Source organism: Bombyx mandarina, chromosome 15, assembly GCF_030267445.1.
Source record: "Bombyx mandarina strain Sakado chromosome 15, ASM3026744v2".
In the NCBI taxonomy this organism is placed as follows: domain Eukaryota; kingdom Metazoa; phylum Arthropoda; class Insecta; order Lepidoptera; family Bombycidae; genus Bombyx; species Bombyx mandarina.
Genome location: NC_143221.1, coordinates 10112138 through 10132152, shown reverse-complemented (window position 1 = coordinate 10132152; position 20015 = coordinate 10112138). Strand labels below are relative to the sequence as shown.

At 49.7% G+C, this 20015-nt stretch overlaps 2 protein-coding genes across 2 annotated transcripts; both read left to right on the top strand.

Moving 5' to 3' along the window:
* Positions 1-5026: 5026 nt before the first annotated feature.
* Positions 5027-6794, top strand: LOC149501467 (uncharacterized). The gene is made up of 3 exons (XM_089732980.1): positions 5027-5047; positions 5976-6064; positions 6409-6794. Exons 2-3 carry the CDS (start codon positions 5989-5991, stop codon positions 6792-6794), a joined length of 462 nt encoding a protein of 153 aa, XP_089589106.1. The 5' UTR covers positions 5027-5047; positions 5976-5988.
* Positions 6795-6797: 3 nt separating this feature from the next.
* Positions 6798-12275, top strand: LOC114247971 (uncharacterized; the record flags this gene model as incomplete). Its single annotated transcript, XM_028181067.2, has 5 exons — positions 6798-7354; positions 7954-8084; positions 9276-9339; positions 9597-9714; positions 12009-12275. Coding segments are annotated over 5 exons (1068 nt in total), but the record flags the coding sequence as incomplete, so codon positions are not given.
* Between the last annotated feature and the right edge of the window lie 7740 nt (positions 12276-20015).

Genomic DNA, 20015 nt, shown 5'->3' with positions numbered 1-20015 from the left:
ATCGACAATTTTAGACGTCGTTTGCAAGAGTGCCGTGATCGCAACGGATTACATTTAGGAGATGTTATTTTCAAAAAATAATTCCCGTTTTTTAAGCTTTTTATGTAAATAAAAATTTAATTCATAATGTAATTAGTTTTATTTTAAAAATTTTTATTTCATATCAAAGGACTTATGGGCCACCCTTTATTCCGCCAACAGTGAGTTAGCGGAGTGTATCCTGAATTTGAATTACAGTTTTTCCTGTTACATTCCACTAAGTGGGACTAAAATTAAAACCAAAAAGGGTTCGAAGCAACAGTAAATCAGGAGCCACTGGGTCTGCGGAGGGACTTCCGTTCCCTCTGTATTTTGTACCGCATGTTCCATGGGGAGTGCTCTGAGGAATTGTTCGAGATGATACCAACGTCTCATTTTTACCATCGCGCCGCCCGCCACCGGAGTAGAGTTCATCCATACTACCTGGAGCCACTGCGGTCATCCACAGTGCGTTTCCAGAGATCTTTTTTGCCACGTACTATCCGGCTATGGAATGAGCTCCCCTCCACGGTGTTTCCCGAGCGCTATGACATGTCCTTCTTCAAACGAGGCTTGTGGAGAGTATTAAGCGGTAGGCAGCGGCTTGGCTTTGCCCCTGGCATTGCTGAAGTCCATGGGCGACGGTAACCACTCACCATCAGGTGGGCCCTTTGCTCGTCTGCCAATAGAGGCAATAAAAAAAAAAAGCTAGATACACAAAAATAATCATAAATATATCTGCAATAATAAAGATTTTATCAACTTTTTTCGTTTAAACGCTCCTCCTGTAAACCTACGAATTTGGAGTTAGCGTAGTGTTCATTGGAGGCATCGATCTAATCTATCAATCTGAATCGACGATTGTGTTCATATTGATAACGATAAAATGCTACTTAATCAATTTTTGATTATCATGTTATTATATTTTCTAAAATATTCTCAGGTATCTTATCACCTAATCCACTAAATTTCAATGCGATGTGATTTAGGATTCGTGAACAAACTCGATTCTGTTATACTAATTAGCGTAGAGTCTATACCGTAGAACATAAGCACCGCATTGTAAAGACCACCCTTGATAGACTTTAGAAGTCGTCGTGGCCTAAAGGATAAGACGTCCGGTGCATTAGTATGTAGCGATGTACCGGTGTTCGAATCCCGCAGGCGGGTACCAATTTTTCTAATGAAATACGTACTCAACGAATGTTCACGATTGACTTCCACAGTGAAGGAATAACATCGTGTAATAAAAACCAAACCCGCAAAATTATAATTTGCGTAATCACTGGTGGTAGGATCTCTTGGGAGTCCGCACGGGTAGGTACCACCACCCCGCCTATTTCCGCCGTGAAGCAGTAATGCGTTTCGGTTCGAAGGGAGGGGTAGCCGTTGTAACTATACTGAGACCTTAGAACTTGTATCTCGAGGTGGGTGGCGCATTTACGTTGTAGATGTCCACTCATCTAAGCAATAAAAAAAAAAGGCCTATAGCTCGATGGGTCCGACCGGTCACCTTTCTTAGGGATAGGGTGAACGTGGACGGTCTTCCATGAAGATGGCACCCTGTTAATACTATACGAGAGGCGATACAAACGCGTTAGCGCAGGTCTGAGGTCAGGGGCGCACGTTTTCAAAACCACTGCAGGGATGCAATCTGGCCCACTCGACTTATGGTCATCTACCAGGGCCATGGAGGCACGCTGGCGCGTTGCTCTGGATTCGACGAGCAACGCGCCGCCCTCGCCGCGGTCATAGGAGAGGACCTCTCGCTGCCGCGCGTCGTGGTACGATGCTCGGCAGCGACGCGTCCTGGAAGGCGATGCTCGACTTCTGCGAGTCCACCATCTCGCAGAAGGAGGCGGCGGAGCGAGAGAGGGAGAGCTCTTCCCTTTCCGCACCGATCCGTCGCCGTCGAGCCGGGGGCCGGAGGCGGGAATACGCCCGTACGTCCCGGCCCCTGTAGGTAGCGGCCTCCCCCCGGTGAAGGTCAAGGGGCGACCTGAGGGGGTGAGGCCGCGCGGCGCGCTACCAGCACTCTAGCGCGCTGCCGTGGAGTGAATAGAGCGACCCGTCGACGGTGTATCGCGTCCCGACCCGGCAGGCTGGTTCTTGTCCAGCGGGGTATTCCGGGACACCAGCGGCACCATCTGGGCTGCCCGACGTTCTGCCGTACCGAGACGGCCGACGTTTCAGAGCCTTCGATTCGCCTCGAAGACTCCGTCGGCTGGGCGTCCTTGGGGTGAGCCGCGCCGTCTGGTTGTAGTGTTGACCGCGGTAGCCCCCCTACCTCATCCGGGTTCTGACCTCGGAGGGGATCGGACGTCGGGTGTAAGAGTGCAGGGGAGTCGTTTAGTGGGTGGGCCCTAAAATCCTTGGGCCCGCGGTCTGCTCACAACACCATGCAGATCGTTGAGTCTCACATACCCCGCGCGCCCCTTTTGCGCAGGGACCTCGCAGGCGGTTCGGCCCTCTACCCAAAAAAGAAAAAAAAGAAAAAAAGGGCCATGGAGGGGCATGGAGGTCCGGCCTGACTAAGCACTGTGTAAAGCAGATCACAGGGAGATAGCTATCAGACCAGAAGATGCTGGGTAGTGTAGCACATTCACCATCCATAGTGGAGTACGAGGCGAAGAGTTTGACCAGAAAGTCAGTCTTCTCTTTCGCACTATAGGCCAAACAGTCATCGGACTTACGTCGTGCTGGGAGAGACAAGACTTGTAGATTTTGCCTTCTGCAGCCTTAACCAGCGACCACAAAGCACGGCTCCTAGAGGGACAGCTTTTCAGTCGCGCACCAATTCTGGCAACGTGCTCCGACTTCGCATTGGCTATAGTCCTCTAATAGAACCTAGAGATGATGTTAAATTTCCGCCTCTTCTCCGAAATGTCGGAGTCCTATCGTCTCCTAACATCATTCCGTGCCGCTTATGTCTCGCAGTCTGCCCCGCTTGGGAGGTGCAGCGCCGTGTCCTGGTCGCAAAGATAGGACCGGACTTGTCGCTGCCAGGTGTCGTGGCGTCGATGCTTGGCAGCGACGAGTCTTGGAAGGCTATGCTCGACTTCTGCGAGTGCACCATCTCGCAGAAGGAGGCGGCGGGGCGAGTGAGGCAAAGCTCTCCTCACTACGCAGAAATCCGCCGCCGCCGAGCAGGGGGTCGGGATCAGGGTCCCGTCCGTAACCCGGCCCCCTAAGAGCTTCGGGCTCCACCCGCTTTGTGCGGAGAGGAGCCTAGGCGTGGAGCGGCGTGGTAGGCCGCGTTCCCCTGACCGCTCTGGGGGAAGGTGTAGCGCGGCGCCATTAGTGCGGGCTCTTGGCCCGTCGACCGAGGGAACCGGCGGTCGTGTCGCTGGCGGCCGCCGGTCCGGCGTCTGGGGGACGGCGGGATGGATGTAATATGCTCTGCGTAAACCCTGTCCCGCCGTCTCAATAGCTCCGACTGGGTTCCCGCCCGGTCCGGGGTAGGGCGCTGGCTGTGAGCGGCAGGAGTTTTTGGTGAGGTTCGACTCCCACATACCCCACCTGCCGTACGGGTGGGAATCCGGCGATTTTCTACAGTGAAAAAAAAAAAAAAATGCCGCTTATGTGGACCGCTTGAGGTGTGCAGCATCTCTACTGGCTTTATTATACCAAGACTTGCTGCGACCCCCAACGGGCACCTCATAAGAAGGAATGAATAGGCCCCTGACATTGCTGAAATCCACATGAAATGTGGAATGGAGGTCCACCGAAAAAACTTTTTCCTATTATCGACTACCGTTTCAGTAAAAAAAATTGGTTACAGTAAGGATTTGGAGAGGTAGGATGTTAGAGATAAGATCAAGGCAATACCAGAATAAAGCACAGTGCACAGTGAACACTCAACCAGGAGTTGCGCGAGGAGCTGACGCAGGGCATGGAAGGGCCCCCAGTCCACCCTGCATACGATCCCCGGGATCCACTCCGGTCTCCGACTCCTACACGACGACCGAATGACAGGATTTTACACCGGTTGGCGGGACTGCTTCCAGAGGCGGAGTTTCTTAGTGACAACCGGGTTCAGGTCCCCCACTAACCAGCGGGCGGCGGCAGACACCGATCGCAAGTCCACTGGTATTCTCCAAATTCCTCTCTCAGCAACACAGTGGTCCCGGCACCAGTACGTTGAATTCATGGGTTGCTAAGGAACTACTCTCAAATTATAGGTTTAAAACTAATCATTATTTATTGTAAGCATTTATTAATCAAGGCAAGCTGCACGAATAACCATAACGCAGATAGCTTACCAAAAAGTAATGATCTAAGTATTTCTTCCTCATTCGTTCCTTCCTTCCTCAATCACCTTTGAACATACTATTATAACATGTTATCATATAAGTGTGACTGTAAGACTGTGTATGCGTAGTTTTAGTGGCAGAAATGTATGCAACCGATTCAATAATTCTGCTGCTGCAAAAATCCTCTGATCAATTTTATGATCTTTGCGTCCCACGGTAAATTTATTGTACGGCACACATATTATCGTAATGATTAAAAAAGGTGTAGTGACGTTCATCTGATATACATAGAACAATCTTATCCAATTACTTTCATAAAATATACTTTGATGTTATTGAATGATAATAAATTACTCTTACTGATTGCGTTCCGTGAGCGTTAGGGTTCCATATTACTAAACATGTAGTTAGAAATCAAAATGCCACACCACACCACCACAACAACGATACTTGTAGAGAAGCATATATTAACAGGAAAAATATTAAATACTATAGATTTGATAAGCACTTTTGGTTGATCTAAAGCAAAATAATGTTTTAGGTTCAAGCTAAAGCAACAAAAATTCTCCATATTCTCTTCCAGTATATATATTAAAATTAAATATGTTTTTACCTTAATATTTTTAGACTTAATCTCTTTTGACTATAATTTTATCGATATTTAGGCAGAACCCATATCTTAAATTAAATTTCACCCTTTACTACTACATTTTAAATGTATATACCGAGACGATCTCCAGAAAAGTGTAGTTAACGACAAGTGAAGTAAATGCAAGGTACGTACCTAGTCCATATTATTAGATTCACTTTTTTTAATTGCCATGTGTCACTATTACATATAATATGCTTTTTTTAAATGATATACAGTGGCAAGAGACTCATTAAACGCAGCCATAGTATAAAAAATATAATGCTGCTATAATAAGCATAGGTCGTGAGAACCTCTGGGTCTGCGGAGGGACTTCGGTTCCCTCTGTATTTTGTACCGTATGTTCCATGGGGAGTGCTCTGAGGAATTGTTCGAGATGATACCGGCATCTCGTTTTTACCATCGCACCGCCCGCCACCGGAGTAGAGTTCATCCGTACTACCTGGAGCCACTGCGGTCATCCACAGTGCGTTTCCAGAGATCTTTTTTGCCACGTACCATCCGGCTATGGAATGAGCTCCCCTCCACGGTGTTTCCCGAGCGCTATGACATGTCCTTCTTCAAACGAGGCTTGTGGAGAGTATTAAGCGGTAGGCAGCGGCTTGGCTCTGCCCCTGGCATTGCTGAAGTCCATGGGCAACGGTAACCACTCACCATCAGGTGGGCCGTATGCTCGTCTGCCTACAAGGGCAATAAAAAAATAAAAAAAACCCTTGGAAAAACTTCACATTTTCGTCTAAGATTACCGGTTCAAGTACTAAGGATCTGTATAGCTGAGAAAACTCCGGTTCTAACCCAAAATTCTTGAGCTGTTACTGCTTGTAATTAATATGTCCGAAGCAGTTACATCTTCGGTTTTCTAATACTTTGCCTACCGTTACCTAATAGTGGAAAGGAAGTTTGTTAGTCTGTGCGAATTGATGTCAGCGCTACACCATTGTGTCCATATTAGTGTACATTAATTATATACGCCTGTTTCTTTCCACGCAGATTTTTCATTTCAAACAGACTTTACTTACTTACTTATTGTATTTGATTGTTTGATTACTTTTTAGGTCTCATTTAGGGATGAAGTTATTGATTCTTTTAACGATTTGCGCCCTCGCGGCTGCGAAACCATGGGAGCTTTCAGTCCTAAATGACGGTGAGTGTTAAATCTTTTTTACTTTAATAAAAAAGAATATTATAGTAATAATTCTAATTATTTTGAAGAGACATGCATACTTTTAACTTATTTTTCACGTCTAGATTTAGGTTTTAGATTCGTTGAATTAGCTTTAAGCTACTGATTAACTAGTATTTAAAATCAGCGGGTAAGATTTGTGAGTTTCCAAAAGATATACCCCAACTGTACTTTAATTAAAATCTAATTAAATACAAACACAAAATTAAAGTGAAAGGAACTGTATAGTAAATACGATTCCCATAGTTATCTCTAATAACTACTATAAACTGTTTTTTTTTTTTTTTGAAATCCTGAACCCTCAGCTCCAAACAATCCCCAAAAACTCGAACCCGCTGCACCAGAGAAACCTCCACAGCCTGAACCCCCAGCACCAGAGGAACCTCCACAGCCTGAACCTCCAGCACCAGAGGAACCTGCACAGCCTGAACTCCCAGCACCAGAGGAACCTGCACAGCCTGAACCCCCAGCACCAGAGGAACCTCCACAGCCTGAACCCCCAGCACCAGAGGAACCTGCACAGCCTGAACCCCCAGCACCAGAGGAACCTCCACAGCCTAAACCCCCAGCACCAGAGGAACCTGCACAGCCTGAACCCCCAGCACCAGAGGAACCTCCACAGCCTGAACCTCCAGCACCAGAAGAACCTGCACAGCCTGAACCCCCAGCACCAGAGACCTGCACAGCCTGAACCCCAGCACCAGAGGAACCTACACAGCCTGAACCCCCAGCACCAGAGGAACCTGCACAGCCTGAGCTCCCAGCACCAGAAGAACCTCCACAGCCTGAACCCCCAGCACCAGAATATCCTCCACAGCCTGAACCTCCAGCACCAGAGGAACCTGCACAGCCTGAACCCCCAGCACCAGAGGAACCTGCACAGCCTGAACCCCCAGCACCAGAGGAACCTGCACAGCCTGAACCCCCAGCACCAGAGGAACCTGCACAACCTGAACCCCCAGCACCAGAGGAACCTCCACAGCCGGAACCGCCAGCACCAGAGGAACCTGCACAGCCTGAACCACCAAAACCTGAAGAACCTCCAAAACCTGAACCCCCAGCACCTGAAGAGCCCCCACAGCCTGAGCCCCCAACTCCACAACTGCCACAGACCGTAGAAGAGCTGGTTGCAGAACTCTTGAAATTCATTTACAATGTAGTTGAGAATGGCTGGCCAATTTTCGATCTTCCTCCTCTTGAGCCTTTGGTTATAGAATACTTGGAACTACCTATTAATGCTGGAATTATTAAGTAAGTTTATATTTTTAGTTTACTTTGTTAATACTTTTATAAAAAAGTAACGGTTATTATGTACTCGTAATGTTATTATTTAATCCACAATTTACTTGCGCATGGGATTTTTTATTTATTGCCTTTGCTGGCGCCTGATGGTAAGCGGTTACCGTCGCCCATGGTCTTCAGCAACGCCAGTGGCAGAGCCAAGTCGCTGCTTACCGTTGAGTACTCTCCACAAGCCTCGTTTGAAGAAGGACAAGTCATAGCGCTCGAAAAACACAGTGGAGGGGAGCTCATTCCAAAGCCGGATGGTACGTGGCAGAAAACATCTTTGGAAAGGCAATGTCGATGAATGCAGCGATTCCAGATAATATGGATGAACCCCCGCTGCTCCGGTGCGAATAAGAAGCTTCATAAGAAGTACATATTTAATTGGTCGTTGGATAGGGTTCGGTCCCACCGTTTCAACATATCTGCCTCGAAACAGTCAGCCTTTCAGTTTAAAGAGAGAGAGAGTTTCTTTCGGTGTCTCAATCATATTGGATATCAATAAATTGTAGTGATTGATTGGCGGCCTTCACATTTGCAAGTACATCTGTACGTATTTATTTTAGCGTCGAACTCAAGCTGAAAGATGCTGTCGCCTTTGGTTTTGGAAACCTGATTGTACACAAAATCGATCTCAACGTCGATGACCTTACTTTGGATATCGATATTGGCCTACCCACACTTGATATTACTGCTGGTAAGTTCCTAAAATGTACGAAAATATAGAGAAATAAACGTTCAATATTTTAACTGTTCTAAGCATTATGCAATAGTTGAGATTTTAAACTCGGTTATATGTCAAAGAGGCCGGCGGCGTTTACGTTGTGATGCTAATGGCCCTTTTATTTTGGGCCTGAGGCCGAACCTCCGACAAGTTTCCCGCGCCTAGGGGGCGCGCGGGGTATGTGGGACTTGACGATCTGCAAGGTATTGGGAGCAGACCGCGGGCCCAAGCAATTTTAGGGCCCACACACTAAGCGACTCCCCTGCACTCTTACACCTGACGTCCGATCTCCGTCCGGGGTCAAAACCCGGTCAGAGTAGGGGGGTTCCCGCGGTCCCGTCCTCCTGGTGCCAGCACGCTAGAGTGACGGTAGCGTGCGGCGCAGCCTCAACCCCCTTAGGTCGCCCCGTAACCATCACCAGGAAGACCGAGGTACCGCAACCCAGTCATCTCGATCTCGACGCGGACGTCTTCGATCACGAGGTGGGCCTCGAGGCGGCGCTCCCCGGGCTCCGTGAAACAACAGGGCCTGGGATTTATCGAGCGCCGCCTCCAGACCCAGCCCTCAGAACCTGCCGATGACGAAGGCTACTTCCGCGCAGGAAAGCCGAGAACACCCGCGCAAATCTTTCCCCCGGGCCACGACCAGGGTGTCGTCCGCGTAACAAACTACGCTCAGACCGGGAGAGGAGCGCGAAGGGTGCCTCAGGACCAAGCCGTCGTAGTCGATGTTCCACAAGAGGACTGACCCCTCTTGAACACCGCGCTCGATGGGGAAGCTCCGCCCTGCCGTCCTGGTGCACACGACATACACATCCTCGACACGACCGCACGAATCTCTTCCTCCGGAAGCTCGGAGGGAACACCTCAGCAGGAGCATCACAATTCACGTCTCCGCGTGGCAGCGTGCCCATGGAGGGTAGTGCTGCGTCCGCGGGAACAGTCCGGAAACAATCTCCCGCAACTGCCGAGATTGGAGACGCTCCGTCACCGAGAGCGCCCACGACCGAAATTTCTTGCGGACCGTTTGGTTATGCTAATAAACTCCGATAATCACTTAACACTAATATATAATTTTGTTTATTAACCAACCTAATTTAAGAAAAAAACAAGTCATTACACTCGAGGGCAGAATGAGCTCTTACATACATTTTTTTTCTTCAGAAAACTACGATTTGGTTGGAGATTTCTTTGGTGCTCTTCCTCTTTTCGGAAACGGCAGAGCCGAGTAAGTTTTTGTAATAATATATTTGAAGTTTCAAGTGCTATTTAATATATACATACAACTGCCATTAAAAACAAACACACAAATTATAAATCTTTTAAATATCCTATATGGATATATGTAATAAATACGAACATAGATTTCTATTTTTATTAATATATTTACTTGGTTTTTGCACTCCACAAAAAACAGTAATCAAAATAAAACCAAGTCCTTTTCAAGCAAACTATTAAATTACTAATGGGTTTTTTTAATTCCAGATTCGAAGTTGAAGGATTCCGCTTCCGTGCCAAACTGTTTTTGGAGCAACACGAGAACAAAAAATCAGTAGTCATTAATAGAGTTGAAAATGCTGCCTTTACTATTCCACACCTAAAAGTGAGCAGTTCTGATAAAACTCATACCTTATATACAATATTAATTAACCGGTTCATATCACTATTTTGTTATGTAATGAGTTCCCCATATTTCGGTATGATTGCGAGCGCCATGATCACAGGTAGACTGAAAACTGTCGGGAGGAGCTAAGAACAGAAAAATCTGTCTTACTGATCTTTTTTCCGGAGCTACCACTGGTATTCGATGACTCGCCCCGACAATATTATTATGTTTATACACTTACGGTATCGACAGTTTTTCCGAACGCTATGAGAAGCATCATTTTTAATAAACTAAGGCATCGTTCTATCTATCTATAAATGATAGTTCACAAAATAGAATATCTATTTTATTAACAACTAGCGGCCCGCTCCGGCTCCGCTCGGGTCTTTAACAAAAACTTGAACGATATTTGACGTTGTTTTATTTTTTTTAAATAAAATAACACTTATTGTGGCATAACTATAATAGTTAGACATACATAGGCGGCACTGAAAATTTCGGGAATTAACGAAGTGACACAGCATTACTATTTAAAAATGTATTTATTGCTTTTCGAAGTATTCTCCGCGAAATTTGACACATTTTTCCATACGATGGAACCAATCATTGAAGCAACCATTCCATTCGGAAGTTGGGGTCTCCAAAATGGCCGTTTTGTAGGCGTCCACAGCTTCTTCAGGTGATGAAAATCTCTGTCCACGCAACTTATTCTTTATTTTAGGGAAAGTATAGAAATCATTAGGGCTTAGGTCGGGGCTGTACGGCGGATGGTCTAATAATTCTATGTTTTCTTGCTCTAAAAACTCTTTTGTTCTGTGCGCGGTGTGAGAACTCGCATTGTCGTGATGGAGGATGATGCGGCGGTTGCAGTTCTCTTTACGGAGTTCAGAAACGACCTGTGGCAAACAAATGCTAGCATACCATTCTGCATTAACCGTTCTTTGTCCCTCAAGAGGAATAGTCGTAACATGGCCGGTTTTGGAGACAAACGCGGCCACCATTTTTTTTGCAACACTCCGTGAACGAACAATTTTTGTTGGCTTTAACTCATTTTCGAACACCCAAACTCGTGACTGGTTTTTTGTTTCGGGTTCGTACGCGTACATCCAGGATTCGTCACCTGATACAATGTTGTATACAGCATTTGAGAATCCTGCGTGGAATCTTTCGAGAGTTCTGACGCACCAAGTAACGCGAGCCGCTTTTTGCTTTTCACAGAGCGAATGCGGTATCCATCGGCAAAACAACTTTTTTACACCTAATTGTTCATGCAAGATTATTTGTATTTGATTCATGCCAATGTCTAAAGTTGCCTGAATTTCGCGGTATGTCACATGTCGATCTTCCTCAATCAGCTTACGCACAGCATCAACGTTTTCTTGGGTGACTGCAGTTTTTGGACGACCGTGACGGGGATCATCACTGAGCTTGACACGTCCACGTTGAAACTCAGCAAACCAGCGATAAATTGTGGTTTTGGATGGGGCTTCATCACCAAATGCAGAAATCATCCGGTCAACACTGTGTTTTTGTGTTAAACCACTTCGAAAGTCATAATAAATCATCGCTCTTGAATTTTCTCGAGTCAATTCCATTTTCTCAAAGACTAAACAAATTTGACAAAACCTCGTGACAAGACCGAGAATCTTTTTTTATATAAATAAATGGTATTCGATTTTTAAAACCAGGGAGTTTTCAATTAAAAAGATTTTAATATGACAGGAACAGTGGAAATATTCCATTCCCGATACTTTTAGTGCAGCCCTCGTATGCTATCGCGGTACTTTTTGTAAATAATAATGTGTTCTACAAAGTCGTAGTACATTATTTTATTCATCATGAATAGTTTTCACAGGGCACGCGATGTAAAGAATATTTTAGGTATTTTTTACACCTTGGGTTAAAATATTGGAGTTTTAGTAAAGATCCCAATTTTTTACAAAAAAGATTATAGCCTATGTCACTCGGGAATAGTGTAGCTTCCAAACAGTGAAAGAATTTCTCAAATCGGTTCAGTAGTTTCGGAGCCTGTTCAATACAAACAAACAAATCTTTCCTCTTTATAATATTAGTATAGATGATCCATATTATTTTCAGTACTAGAACGTTCCGCGGCGACTATCGCCAAACGTATGAAATCATTTGATTGTACTACATTCCCAATGCTAACACGACTATGCAATTTCCACTCAATCGGATGAAAACTCTCAAACGCATATATCACTAATAATATGGGAGGTCATAAATATTAATTAATTATACATTAATGATATTTTTATTTTTCGTTTCAGTCCAATCTTTCTGGAGTTATCGGTGGTGGCAGCATCGACGCTATTATCAACAAGCTGATTGAGGAAGTTATCATTGATTACGTCAACAGGTTCCATGGCGCTATTTCTATTGTTACTTCAAACATTTCAACTACTCTAGGAAACGAATACTTGAAAAAGCTCGATACTTGGAAATATATTGAAGCTGTACGTTCTTAAATAATACCGGATTAATGTACAAAATTTAATAATAATGAAAGATGACTAGCTAATAAATATGAAAAATTATGTTATTTGGTATATTGTTGTCTCCTATAATATAATAATATGATAAATTCTCGCACCTGGAGATTATCTTATATAACATGGTATATTGTAAGTACACAGTCGAATAATTTGCCTGAAAATACAGATAATAATTGCTGGTAGGTAATAGGAAATACAACTGTGAATGAGCTTTATAAATTAAACGATTGTACAACGATCTCAAAAGCTAAATAATGATGGTATTAAAAAATAAAATATAAAAATAAAATAGGAATTTGACAAAAAAATATAATAGAGAATAAAAATAACCTAATAATCACCTAATACCCTAATAACCTCCTACCCTAATAACCTAATAACCTCTTGTAACCTGAATATTTTAATGATTCAATTCAAAATGAATTCATTTCAAAATTAAGATATTTGAAACAATTCAAGAATGTTTTAAAAGATGTCCGGTGTCGTGGGACACCGGATAGGAACGAAGTTCCTTTTTTTTTCTTTGGTTAGGAGGAAATCGCCGGACTTCCGCTCTTCACTGGGGATGGAGGGCGGGGCATGTCAGAGTCGAACTGACTTAAACCTCGTGTCACTCACCAACCAACGTCCAAACCTCGCATGAGACAGAACTCATGAAAAGGCAAAGGGGGGAAGTGAAGAGTTTAGTGCGGAGCACATCTCTTCCATCACCCGCCCCCTCGGTTCGCCGGACCGGCGGTCGTCGGCACCACGACCACTAGCCCTCTCAGTCGGCAGGCTATCCGAAGCCCGCCTAGATGGCGCCAGTTAGAGTGAGCTATCCTACGGAATACCCCGCTGGGCCAGAACCAGCGTAGATCGAGGATAACCGGCCTTCCATCACCCGGATGCTCTTACGTAAAACGCGTGAAGAGCAGCTTGCACGTCGTCTTCTTGGGCCCTCCTCGCCGGTCCCCAGACCGACATGTGAGGGGGACCCGAAACACTTAGAAGGCCAGGGCTTGGACGAGATCCGCCTCCCTGGCCCCCGCTCGACGGCGGCGGGATTGTTCGTCTGTCACGCGCCCCGCCGCCTCCTTCTGCGAGATGGTGCACTCGCAGAAGTCGAGCATTCCGATAGAGGCACCCGTCACGCGCGGACGTGCTCATCGACCACTCGATCGCCCGGCCTTTGTTCGCCCGGCTTTTGTTAGCCCGGCCATTGTTCGCGCGGCCTGTGTTCGTTGTACATCTGCCGACCAAGTGCTTTTCCTGGAAGTTTTTATTTGTTGGTTCCTTTTGTTATTTCTGTGTTCGTAGTACATCTGCCGACAAACTATTTTCCTGGAAGTATTTAATTGTTTTGTTTCTTTTTGTTATTTCAGTTTTGTTGTGTTTTTTTTCTTTGTCCTGTAGTAATCGCGCCGCATCGCCACCTGTGTTCAATAGAACCGCTCAGTTCCGAGAAGTTGGGGCCTCGCCGCAAGGCGAGTGTTTTCTAAGACCCGGGGTAGCCCCACCTGGGCACGTAGCCATCATGGACGCTGTATTTGCGGAATTTCTCCGGCTTCGCTACCCAAAGCTCACTTCTGAGTTTCTGGCCTTCAAGGCCGATCAGACCGCGAGCCCTCTCGTGGACTCCGCCGAGCTCGCTGCTCCTGCGTCGCCTGTACCTGCGTGCAAAGCTTCTGCATCGAGCACCGCAGCCTCCGTCGTGCCTGCCGTTCCCGCGTCGCCTATACTGGCGAGTAAAGCTGCGTCGTCCGCCGTGGCCACCGTTCCAGCAGCGCGATCATCCGCGGCCTCCGTCGCGCCCTCCAAAACTCCTGCTCGTAGGTCACCTGCGCCCGCCTCCTCGTCCTCCGACTCTGACTCGGAGATGGAGGTCGACCTCGCCCCCGCCTCATCGACGGATGGATTCACCCTGGTACAAAAGGGAAGCGTGCCGCGGAGTCTCGAGCTCCCGCGGCCTCTAAAATTAGCAAAGCCGCGAACGCGTCGCGCACCCGCCCTCAGACTTCCGTTGCGCCTCCAGCCCGTGCCACTCCACCGCCGCGTCCGGTGGCACAAAATAAAACCCAGACTCCTCCCCCTCCCTAATCCTCCAAGAGAAGGCAGCTTGGGATCGAGTTTCCCTGGCCCTTAAGGCCAAAAATATCAACTTCACGAATGCCCGTAACCTCGCAAATGGCATTCAAATTAAGGTTCGAACACCCAACGACCATAGGGCCCTCTCTTCTTACCTCCGTAAGGAGCGTATAAGTTTCCACACGTATACGCTCCAGGAGGAGCGCGAACTCCGTGCCGTCATACGTGGCATCCCTAAAGAGTTGGATGCCGAGCTCGTCAAGGCCGACCTTCTCGAACAAGGCCTACCGGTTAACTCCGTACACCGCATGCACACAGGTCGCGGAAGGGAGCCATATAACATGGTTCTCGTCGCCCTCCAGCCTACCCCCGAGGGTAAGCAAATATTCAACATCCGAACGGTCTGTAGCCTTTCCGGAATCGCCGTCGAAACCCCACACAAGAAAGGCACACCTAGCCAGTGCCATAACTGCCAACTATACGGGCATTCTTCCCGTAACTGTCACGCGCGCCCCCGATGCGTCAAGTGTTTAGGCGATCACGCCACGGCCCTATGCACTCGCGATCAAAAAACCGCGACGGAACCGCCTAGCTGCGTCCTGTGTCAAACACAGGGTCACCCCGCAAATTACCGCGGATGCCCCCGAGCCCCGAAAATAAATCGCCGCGTCGCCCGCCAAAACCACCACCGGGCTTCCGGCCCAGACATCAAAGCCTCGGCACCCTCTGTGTCGCAGGCTAAGCCAGCGTTCGTTCCGGCGCCGGTGCCCAGTGTCTCGGCTTGGGCGAAACCGCTGCCGTACACGAACACGGTTACAACTCCCTCCTCCGCGATTCGTCCCGCCCCCGCAACTCGTCCCTCTCCCGCGACTTGCCCTCCGATCGCGTCCGACAATCTTGCTTTAGCGATCGACTTCTTTCAGTCGATCAACTTTGAGCGCGTTAACGCTTTGGGCGACGCCATTCGCGCTGCCTCCACTGCACAACACTTTATCGCCGTTGTGCAAGAATACGCCGACGTATACGCGTCATTAAATACGTACGTCCTCCCCTCAATCCGACGGTAATCAATGGCGTATATAAGTAGAATAAAGCCCCTATCCGTAACGATAGGATTTTTTAACGCTTACGGTCTCGCAAATCAACGTGATCAGGTTTCTGACTTTTTGCGTGACCATCAAATTGATATCTTTTTAGTGCAGGAGACCCTACTTAAGCCCGCGCGCCATGACCCTTTTTTTTTTTTTTTTTTTCGGGTAGAGGGCCGAACCTCCTACGAGGTCCCCGCGCAAAAGGGGCGCGCGGGGTATGTGAGACTCTACGATCTGCATAGTGTTGTGAGCAGACCGCGGGCCCAAGGATTTTAGGGCCCACCCACTAAACGACTCCCCTGCACTCTTACACCCGACGTCCGATCCCCTCCGAGGTCAGAACCCGGATGAGGTAGGGGGGCTACCGCGGTCAACACTACAACCAGACGGCGCGGCTCACCCCAAGGACGCCCAGCCGACTGAGCCTTCGAGGCGAATCGAAGGCTCTGAAACGTCGGCCGTCTCGGTACGGCAGCCCGTCGGGCCGCCCGGACGGTGCCGCTGGTGTCCCGGAATACCCCGCTGGACCAGAACCAGCCTGCCGGGTCGGGACGCGATACACCGTCGACCGGTCGCTCTATTTACTCCACGGCAGCGCGCTAGAGTGATGGTAGCGCGCCGCGCGGCCTCACCCCCTCAGGTTGCCCCTTGACCTTCACCGGGGGGAGGCCGCTACCTACAGGGGCCGGGACGTACGGGCGTATTCCCGCCTCCGGTCCCCGGCTCGACGGCGACGGATCGGTGCGGAAAGGGAAGAGCTCTCCCTCTCTCGCTCCGCCGCCTCCTTCTGCGAGATGGTGGACTCGCAGAAGTCGAGCATCGCCTTCCAGGACGCGTCGCTGCCGAGCATCGTAGCCACGACGCGCGGCAGCGAGAGGTCCTCTCCTATGACCGCGACGAGGGCGGCGCGTTGCTCGTCGAAACCAGAGCAACGCGCCAATGTATGTTCCGCTGTGTCTTCCTCGTCGCGGTCCGCGCAGTGGTGGCACTGCGCCGTCGGTTCCCTTCCGGCTATCTTGAAGAGGTACCGGCCAAAACACCCATGGCCGGTCAACATCTGCGTCAGCCGGAAGGTGAGGCATCCGCGGTCGCGGCCCACCCAGTCCACGAGAACCGGGCGGACTGCCTCGACGGTACGGATGCCGGCCGACGGGTCCGCCAAGCGGCGAGACCACGCCTCCAGCACGGACCGCCGAGATTGGAGCCTCCGCGCTCGAACTACACCTTCGCCGGGGCGCCCTTCCCCTCTAGAGCGGAGGTCGCTACGCCACCTGTAATCAGCAGCGAGCGCCTCCGCCTCCAGGTCCCAGGGTGGCGCCCCGGCGAGCAAGCACGCCGCCTCGAAGGAGACGGTGCGGTATCCTCGGATGGCCCTGACCGCGATCGCGCGCTGCGGACGTCGCAGCGCGGCGACGTTCTTGCGAGTCAGGGCCTGGCACCATACCGGAGCACCGTATAGTGCCATCGACCGCACCACCCCCATGTATAGGCGGCGCGCCGCCTCATCGGGACCCCCGACGTTTGGAAGGAGCCGGCTCAAAGAGCCGGCCGTCGCCATCAGCCGAGGGCCCAATTTCTTAAAGTGAGCGCGGAAGCTCCAACGACCATCCAGTTCGAGGCCGAGGTACCTGAGACCGGTCACCCCGACCACGATGCGAACGCCTCCGATCACGAGGTGGGCATCCGCAGGCGGCGCCCGTCCCGGCCCGTGAAATAAGAGGGCCTGGATTTTTTCGAGCGCCACCTCGAGCCCCAACCGTCGGATCCTTGTGACGACGTTTGCCACACCTGCGCAAGCCAGACGGGCAGACTCCCGGTAGTCCCTCCCCGGGGCTACGACCAGCGTGTCGTCAGCATAGCAGACGACACTTAGCCCGGGGAGGGAACCCCATAGAGCGCCCCGCAGGACCCAGTCGTAGCCGATGTTCCACAGCAGGGGGCCCAGGACAGACCCCTGCGGAACACCGCGCTCGACGGGGAAGCGGTAGACCGCCCCACCGTGTCCGACGCATACGATCGACCTGTCCTCGAGATAGGAGCCGATCAACCGGCGGAGGTACGCAGGGACGCCGTGATACTCCAGCGCCCCCGCGATCACCGACCAGGGCAGGGTGTTGAATGCGTTCCTTATGTCCAAGGACACCGCCATCGCCACCCCGCCCCGGGATACGGCTTCGTCGGAGAGGGCACGCACGCGCAAAATGCGCGCCGTGACCCTAAAATCGCGAACTATAACATGGTCAGGAACGACAGGCTCTCTGCTCGTGGTGGTGGTACCGTCATTTACTATAGAAGAGCCCTGCATTGCGTCCCGCTCGATCCTCCCGCGCTCGCTAATATCGAAGCATCAGTGTGCCGAATATCACTGACGGAACACGCGCCGATCGTTATCGCGTCCGTTTATCTTCCACCGGATAAGATCGTTCTAAGCAGTGATATCGAGGCGCTGCTCGGCATGGGGAGCTCTGTCATTCTGGCGGGTGACCTAAATTGTAAACACATCAGGTGAAACTCACACACCACAACTCCGAATGGCAGGCGGCTTGACGCGTTAGTCGATGATCTCGCCTTCGATATCGTCGCTCCGCTAACCTCAACTCACTACCCGCTAAATATCGCGCATCGCCCGGATATACTCGACATAGCGTTATTAAAAAACGCAACTCTGCGCTTACACTCGATCGAAGTAGTTTCAGAGTTAGATTCAGACCACCGTCCCATCGTTATGAAGCTCGGTCGCGCTCCCGATTCCGTTCCCGTCACGAGGACTGTGGTGGATTGGCACAGGCTGGGCATCAGCCTGGCTGAATCTGATCCACCATCGCTCCCGTTTAGCCCGGACTCTACCCCGTCTCCTCAGGATACCGCTGAAGCCATAGACATCTTAACGTCACACATCACCTCGACATTAGATAGGTCATCGAAACAAGTTGTAGCGGAGGACTTCCTTCACCGCTTCAAATTGTCCGACGATATTAGGGAACTCCTTAGAGCTAAGAACGCCTCGATACGCGCCTACGAAAGGTATCCTACCGCGGAAAATCGTATTCGTTAAAGTCTCGCATCGCCGAAGTAAAGTCTCGCATCGCCGAAGTCCGAGATGCCAGATGGTCTGATTTCTTAGAAGGACTCGCGCCCTCCCAAAGGTCTTACTACCGCTTAGCTCGTACTCTCAAATCGGATACGGTAGTAACTATGCCCCCCCTCGTAGGCCCCTCAGGCCGACTCGCGGCGTTCGATGATGACGAAAAAGCAGAGCTGCTGGCCGATTCATTGCAAACCCAGTGCACGCCCAGCACTCAATCCGTGGACCCTGTTCATGTAGAATTAGTAGACAGTGAGGTAGAACGCAGAGCCTCCTTGCCACCCTCGGATGCGTTACCACCCGTCACCCCGATGGAAGTTAAAGACTTGATCAAAGACCTACGTCCTCGCAAGGCTCCCGGTTCCGACGGTATATCTAACCGCGTTATTAAACTTCTACCCGTCCAACTCATCGTGATGTTGGCATCTATTTTCAATGCCACTATGGCGAACTGTATCTTTCCCGCGGTGTGGAAAGAAGCGGACGTTATCGGCATACATAAACCCGGTAAACCAAAAAATTATCCGACGAGCTACCGCCCGATTAGCCTCCTCATGTCTCTAGGCAAGCTGTATGAGCGTCTGCTCTACAAGCGCCTCAGAGATTTCGTCTCATCCAAGGGCATTCTCATCGATGAACAATTCGGATTCCGTACAAATCACTCATGCGTTCAACAGGTGCACCGCCTCACGGAGCACATTCTTGTGGGGCTTAATCGACCAAAACCGTTATACACGGGAGCTCTCTTTTTCGACGTCGCAAAAGCGTTCGACAAAGTCTGGCACAGTGGTTTGATTTTCAAACTATTCAACATGGGCGTGCCGGATAGTCTCGTGCTCATCATACGGGACTTCTTGTCGAACCGCTCTTTTCGATATCGAGTCGAGGGAACCCGCTCCTCCCCACGACCTCTCACAGCTGGAGTCCCGCAAGGCTCTGTCCTCTCACCCCTCCTATTTAGCTTATTCGTTAACGATATTCCCCGGTCGCCGCCGACCCATTTAGCTTTATTCGCCGACGACACGACTGTTTACTATTCCAGTAGAAACAAGTCCCTAATCGCGAAGAAGCTTCAGAGCGCAGCCCTAGCCCTAGGACAGTGGTTCCGAAAATGGCGCATAGACATCAACCCAGCGAAAAGTACTGCGGTGCTATTTCAGAGGGGAAGCTCCACACGGATTTCCTCCCGAATTAGGAGGAGGAATCTCACACCCCCGATTACTCTCTTTAGACAACCCATACCCTGGGACAGGAAGGTCAAGTACCTGGGCGTTACCCTGGATGCATCGATGACATTCCGCCCGCATATAAAATCAGTCCGTGACCGTGCCGCGTTTATTCTCGGTAGACTCTACCCCATGATCTGTAAGCGGAGTAAAATGTCCCTTCGGAACAAGGTGACTCTTTACAAAACTTGCATAAGGCCCGTCATGACTTACGCGAGTGTGGTGTTCGCTCACGCGGCCCGCACACACATAGACACCCTCCAATCCCTACAATCCCGCTTTTGCAGGTTAGCTGTCGGGGCTCCGTGGTTCG